The 7,519-nt window shown below is 40.8% G+C and overlaps 1 protein-coding gene across 1 annotated transcript; it reads left to right on the top strand.

Annotated features, from left to right (window-relative positions):
- Window positions 1-762: 762 nt before the first annotated feature.
- LOC109031150 (uncharacterized) lies at window positions 763-7,057 on the top strand. Its single transcript, XM_019042500.2, has 2 exons — window positions 763-1,213; window positions 4,962-7,057. Exons 1-2 carry the CDS (start codon window positions 1,166-1,168, stop codon window positions 6,897-6,899), a joined length of 1,986 nt encoding a protein of 661 aa, XP_018898045.2. The 5' UTR covers window positions 763-1,165; the 3' UTR covers window positions 6,900-7,057.
- Window positions 7,058-7,519: the final 462 nt, after the last annotated feature.

Raw genomic sequence — 7,519 nt, 5'->3', positions numbered from 1 at the left:
CACATTGCCATCACTGAGCCACGATTAAAATAGTTGGCGACAAACGCAAGAAGGAAGTGATGGAAAAAATAAGGACGAAAATGTTTATTAAAAACGTTACATTTATTCACTGTGCTGTGTTACTGTTTCAGGATGCTTATTTTCAACCGTGGCATACCTGAAGTTCTTTCATAGGGAGAGAGGGGACTGTAATTTGTAATCAAGAACCACATATTTCTGGCTCAACTACAAAATCACCCTTTGGCACAGGGAAACAAACGGCACAAATCGATATTATAATTGCTACATTTGAGAATTTGCACACAAAAATTTTATAGCTTCATTTGAGAGAGCCTAATGAGCTGAATTTGTAGTATTTTTCATACTTTTTTTCTGACATGGGAAATTGGAGAAAAATAGATCTAGAAATGAGAAAATATGCGGCCTTGTGACGTCATCTGGCTGCACTTTTCCATTTAAACACATGTATTTTAATAGAACAAGTTACTTTGTCACATTTTCTCAAATAATTGTTTAATTTAGAAACCAAGGATATCCTCGTACTCAGTTTTGCCAGCAGTTTCATTTTAAACACGAAATTCACAAAATTTCAGACACCTGTAAATTCTCCTTTTACAATAAATCGAAGTCGATTGAAGGGAATTTCTGTGTACGACCCTTCAGCCCCCCCCCCCCCCTCCCCATCGTCAACCAAACGTCTTCATTCACGTCATCTCTTTTTGCGCAGTCAGTCGGTGGAAAGTCAAATTGGATCATCAGGATCGCGCTAAATTGAAAAGAACGAGTAGACTGAGCATAATAATATCTACTCTCGCTACGCCCTTGCTCACATTCTTTGACCCCTATTTGTCTTCATCTGATTAAAATATACATAGTAGGTAATGCACTCTATAGTTGACGACGGGTGTAATTAAAAAGGGCAATTAGTGCGGAATCTTTATATTACTTTGTTTCTCAATAAAACATCCGAATCCAAAGTTCATGGCTGTCTTGTTAAAACTAAACATTTGTTATCACGCGCCGCAATATGGTGGGATAATTAAATTTTTTTTTATGCTGATTGGTGCGCTTATCATCTTTCCCAGGCAGGGAAACACTTTTTAAATTTCCTCAGTTCTACATCACAAGTGACTGAGTTAGTTCTACTTAGATTACGTGTTTTGAAATGTTCCCACGTGTAGTGATCTTCGTTCTAGCCGCTACAAAATGTTTGGTAAGTGGTCAATAGCCCATGCTCAAAGTTCGGCCAAACCTTTAAAACTGTCATTTTTAATCGGTTCTATGTCACGACGAGAGATACAGAATGTGAAGAGATGAATTCCCTAGAGTAAAATGGGTGAGAAGCACAATGATAAAGTAATGTTCCCACCCACGTGTCGCTATTACGGAATGAAAAGTCTGCTGGAAGGGCGTAACTAGGAAAAAATGTCCCTATTTTGTTTTTATCGCCTCCAAACTATCTGCCTCGTATTTTATTAACCTCTAGATTCTAGCAATATCAACACATAGAGTACATAGAGTCGTAATGTAAGTGGATGAGCTGGCGCCACTTTTAAGCATTTTCCAGGTCCCGAATTCCGAGACTCCAGTGTGACGCCGGGTCACTTTTTCGATACATAATCGATTGTTGGCGATACACGGGTACCCGGCCAACCGATGTAAACAAAGAAGATAGGAATCACTACGTATTCCACACCGTCATTTTGGATCGAACATGTATCGAAAAAGTGACCGAAGCTCGGCGCACACCGGGCTCGGAACTCGTCGAGCAGAACAGAACATGGCGCCAGCTGTCCCATTTACATTACGACTCTATGTCACTGAAAAAAATGGCATGCTGTTTCTGCAGCTAGGATGTCAAAAATGTGTCTGGTGGTCCTAAGATGCTACCTTGATTGTCCACGCAGTTGAATTTGCATTCATAGGATGTACTAGCCGTTCTGGGCGCGCTTCGCGCGCCCGTCACGTCTAGCCGGGGGGCTGCGCCCCCTGGACCCCCGGTCACTCGCTACGCGAGTGACATTCGGCTCGCTTCGCGAGCCGATTTTGTAGTGGTTGCGAATTTTTTATCACTTTATTAAGAAGATTTCATAAAAAACATTATTAAATTTTCACTCCACAATTAACTTGTAGAATAACAATGACGGGGCAAGAGATAGACTGTATCTTGAAATGGACGGTTCCCACTTAGCAGAAACAGCCAACACCACGAGTAAGTGAGGAACCATCTTTAGCCACTTTTTTTTTTACTTTTCTGAAAAATATTACTGAAATTTTAGTTGCGCTTCCTTAAATGATAAGTATTAATATAAATTTCCCTTTTTTACAGTGTTGTTAAAATAATAAAAAGTTACCCAGCGGGAAATTTCATTTATATTCCCGGTGGGCCTGCTACTCAAAATTTGATTTGCCGTTATTCAATTGAGCTGGGCCTAAGAAATCCCACAAAACCCATTAAATTTACATTGACAGGTCGAAAGTTCGTCTTATGACGCACAATGTTAAACAGCGAATTTATTGTGTCGCCAGACGACACGTCCTGCAATACGTCATCATTGAAGCTGGATTCATGCTTATTTTATCAAAAATATCCTCAGAGAACAAAGGATAGGAAAAGAAATATTAGAACAGAAAGGAAAAGAAAAGACAGAAAAACGCAGAAGAAATTCAAGAAAAGCACAGTATAACAGAGAAAAATATATAGAAAAATAACAAAGAAAATGACTCCACTAGGGTAATCTGAGCTCAGCTGCGTGTGAGCATGAGCAAGATAAAAAAACACCGAGGAGGTTTAAGAAAAACACAGCAGAGAACCAAGGAAAACACAGTAAAGCAGAGAAAAAGTACAGTCAAATAAATAAAGAAAATTACTATCGAAGAAATTCTAATCATTCGGAAAATAATTTGCTGGCGTAATCTATGCGTTGCGTGGGAGCATGAGCGAGATTTGTCATCAACTGACCGCTGGCCGCTAGGTATGTACCCTGGTACCTGGGTGGGCGAGCGACAATGCGTAAGCGGTGGCATGGTTCGATTGACAGAGGAAAGGGGAACGGTCAGACATAGGGGAAAGGTTCAGGCTGAACCGTTCAGCACAGCGCAGCGTCAGTCACCGGGTGGGGAAGAGAGGCGGGGAGGGGACACTTCCCCTCGAGTGAAATAGAAAAAGGCAGAATCCTTCGAAGTTTATATTAATGATGATGATAATTAACTGCGAGGGCAGTAAAGGTAGCATCTTGGGCTCACCAGGCACATTTTTGACATCCTAGATGCTAAAACAGTATATTATTTTTTTCAGCGATACTCTATGTATCAATATAAACATATATATCGACCCTTCCGTCGCTAGGAAAGAATTGAAAATCGCCCACATTTAAGGATCATATACATAAGTTCTAAAAAACTCTGACAGAGGAATGCACTTGTCAAGGCCCTCCACTGGATGCATATGAAGCATACACGTCAAATTAGAGTTCTCGCATTGAATTGGCGCGAGTTTTGAACATCCGAAATGTAATGTCCATTGTAATGGACAAAGCCAGTTAACTGACTAGAATAGAATGTGATAAATAGAGCAAAGGCGTTGTGGATAATACCATAATTATTGAAGTACCTTCCCGCTTACGCCATTATCAGAGCATTACTATAAAACTTGAACATATAAACATAATCACAATTTGAAATTTTTACGAAATTTTAAATCGCGCATTTACATATGTGGCGATATCGAAAGACGTCATAGATGATAAGAAAGATCGTTGCACTTATCTGTAAACACGCAAATCAGCTGATTGTGAGTCAGTGTGCCGGTCAATACACCACCACATGAATTTCTTTATGAATAAAAAAAGTTACAGATTTCATAAGGGCTGGACACACGTTCAAAGTGAAGCTTCAAAGTGTTGGCTGTTTAGTCAAGTGTTGCGCATCGACGCGTCAAAATAGAGCGAGCCGCTCTCCTTTGCAGGTAATCGATGGCTACACTTGGCTAAACAGTATACAGCCGCCACTCTGAAGCTTCACTTTGAACGTGTGTGCAGCCCCATAGGTGCAACGATCTCTCTTATCATGTATGAGGTCTTTTAATTTCGCCACCATCATACATATATGTGTGATGTAAAATTTCGTGAAATTTTCAAACTGTGATTATTTTTATGTTTGGCTATGTTTGACTATGTCTGGCTTGCCTCTGTCTGTAGAGTTTGCTATGTCTGATTTCGTATTTTGCAACTACCCTTCCCCCATCGTGCCGCTTTTGTGACGTAGGTCCCAATCGTTAACATGTTAGAGCAAAATGTCGTAACGCTCTTCTCGACTCCCCTCCCCTCCCCCCCTTAGGATGTTAAGTATTTCATGAAAGGTCCCTCACTTGCAGTGCAACGTTGCGAAGTTTTATTTGACAATTAATTCCTTCACTTAAGAACAGTCATAATTATTTTTCTATACATTTTTCATGGATTTTCTTTGTGATTTGATGACATTTTCTTGAAATTTTCCATGTAAATCATCCACCTATCAATGAATAAAAAAAGAGCTTTCGAATGAGATTCTGTAACATTTTTAAGCTTCTCTGACTCACACCCCTTCAATTATTAGCACCATGCAAAAAAGGACGATTTGACTGGAAATCTGGCATAAGTTCGTTATAGGTACTAAATAGAGGTTTATACGGAATAAAAAATGGGAAAAAGGAAAAATGTATGGAGTAATAGTAAAACCGCGAAGGATAAAAATAAGAAATGGATACTGGATTTCTGATGCTTGTCCTTTAGAACCTGTAATAAACATTGCATATACATCAATATTTTGAAACTATATCTTACCAGACCCATTTTTTTTACTTGACAAAAGTCCGTTTCCCAGCAAAGTGTCAAACTTTCATCTTTCATTGAAAAAATCATATTCCGCGATACTGATATTTTTGCATTTGCTGATAAATATTGTTTTTATTCTGTCTAAAGGCGTTGGAAACCATAAAAGTAACCTACGAGACTTACGATGTGTTGCGGAATACAGAGCTTTTCGTCGACAAGTCGCTCCTAACGGAGGCATTTTTGGAGGATGTCTATTCTCCCAACACGTTACAGACCGGGCGACGATCATTCGGAAAAACAACCAATCTAGACATGATCAGACGATTCTTGGGAATCGATGTTCGGCCTAATGGGACAATGATCAACGACAAGCGTCGACATAGGAATTACAAAGTTTTCGGTCATACTATTCGTAGTACGGGTGAATACCCACTGGTATACAAGAATTCCATCCAATTTTTCACCAAAAACTTCGGGGAGCACCCCGTGATATGGTTGGACCTGGCCGCGGAAAATACTGGGCCTTACGAGGAAATCAAGTATACACGACATCTCATGAACGGGACATTGAGGGAAGCTTTTAAAAGCCACTTTTACCTCTCCAATTCGTCAAAAATATCTTCTGAGGACAAAGAACTCGTGGCTAAATTCCTTGATTCCAAATCAGACCTGGGATCACACTCTTTCAGCGAGGGCATCTCGTTCCTGAAAAAAATTTTACTCGCGCATTATGAGCGTGACGCCTTCGTGTTGGCGGACAACGTGGACGCAGCATTGCGTCAGATTATTTTCGACCCGAAAAGGTACGACGACCAAGTGATAGAGAAACTGGGGGGTTTCTTCGATAGCCTTTTCGATGTCTGCTCGAAGCCGGAAAAACCCGGGAACACTCTTCGGAAGCGACAAACGCTCCTCACAAGCATCATCCCGCTGGACACGAAGAACCCACGACTTTTCAGTAAAAATCAGTTTCCTGCCTACTTCAATGGGTTTACGGAGCCCGAGGTGAGAAAATTGTCGATTATACGGAATATGGAAGAGCATATGGACGGTATTACGGCTTGGTACGGAGGTTTCGGGGAAAACAGTACGTACAACCCGTACTCGGTGCTCAGCTTCTTGTTCAGCGCGTCAAAAGAACTCAAACCCTATTGGCTGGAACTTGGATCCTTGGAGACTTTCAAAGCTGCATTCTCGCCGGACTGCTTCGGGCCAGTACTCATCGAGGCTTTTGAGCGGGGAGAATTTCCACTTTCCAAAGCTCACGAGAGAGGGGATTTTCCGCTGGAACATGTTGCGCGCTTAAAGCATCTGCAAAACCTCAGAAGTCCACCGTCAGCTTTTAACCAGTGTTCTGACGACATCCTAGACACTTTCATTGCCTTTTTAGTCGATCTCGGCTACCTGACTTTCAAAGGTTTCGTTTGCGGATCGGTACCGGTGTTCAAGATCCCTAATTTGGAGGTGAGAGGGTACATGTCGAAAATATTCTACGAGGCTCTTGCGGATCAAATACCTCTCAACGCTGACTCTAGGTACAGACAGGAATTATTCGATGCCATGACAGCTTTAAATGGGTCGGAAGCGACCATGGAGAGATTTGCTCGGGTTTTGGTAACGTTGCTCGTGTCAGCTGAGCAAAATAGTGGCGCTGCCGAAAGCGCACTGGCACACTCTGTCAGAGTGAATTTGTTAAACCCGCCGTCGAAATTCCGTGTCCCTTACGTGAGAACAAGCCGGGATTTGAGCTTCGATGAGACCAACCAGCCGAATTTAAATTTGGTCTTCGCCGTTCAGGAGGGAGATCGAACCATTGCGTTTGTAATCAAAATTGTATCCGCTCAAAAGGTTGCGGTCGGCGGTGAGATTTTAATTCCAGCAGATTTCAAAGCCTTCAAGTCTAAAGGACTCACACGTAAAACCTGCAAGGAGATCATTTATGTGGCAGCAATTCTCAGCTGCGATGAAATTAAATGTAAATTTAATTATTTTTGGGATGACACGAGTTTAGAACATGAAAAGCACGTGAAAATATCTAAGGACCCTATTAGAAAAACGCTGAAAACGATAAAAAAGTTTAATTAAAACGATTTGGTACCGTATAAGTACTAGATTTGGAAGTATTGTTCACTTTTGTTTGTTTACTTTTTTATTTTATTACTTTACTTCATTTTATCTTTTTTAATTCTATACTTTATTTTATTTTTTGTTACTTTATTATATTTTTTACTTACTTAACGTCATTCCATTCTTTTACTTTTGGCCTTATGATTTCCTCGCAGAATAGTGTGGACCCAGCACTATTCTACTATCCTGTTCCTTACAGTTCAGGCCACATTTTCGTGTTTTTTTTTTTTTTTTTATCTAAGCCTTTCTTTACGATACTATGGGCTTAAATCTTCATTTTTTTACTCAGCCGGATGAGGGCCGTTCTAGTATTATATCAGCCATTAGCGTGTAGCCTTCCATTACTGCCACTAAATTGGAAATTAGATTCTCCCATGCACCCGCCATATCATCACTCAGTTGACATTAAGGTGCACGAACGTTGTTGATCAAAATCTAATGACTAGCTGTGGAGTAATCATTTTTGTGCTAGCGCCTTGGAGTCGAGAGATAACTATTCGTGCATGGCCGCAGTGCGGGATTGCATACTCGAGATGTTGAAGGTGACTTATGAAGAATGTATGTCTCTTTCCCCGTAG

Source organism: Bemisia tabaci, chromosome 3, assembly GCF_918797505.1.
Source record: "Bemisia tabaci chromosome 3, PGI_BMITA_v3".
Taxonomy (NCBI): domain Eukaryota; kingdom Metazoa; phylum Arthropoda; class Insecta; order Hemiptera; family Aleyrodidae; genus Bemisia; species Bemisia tabaci.
Note: the sequence above shows the minus strand (reverse complement) of the source record. Positions and strands in the feature narration are given on the sequence as shown.

Coding starts and splice junctions, on each gene's coding strand:
- LOC109031150 (XM_019042500.2), top strand. CDS start 1,166: ATGTTCCCACGTGTAGTGATCTTCGTTCTAGCCGCTACAAAATGTTTG. Junction 1,214..4,961: donor TAGCCGCTACAAAATGTTTG/GTAAGTGGTCAA, acceptor TTCTGTCTAAAG/GCGTTGGAAACCATAAAAGT.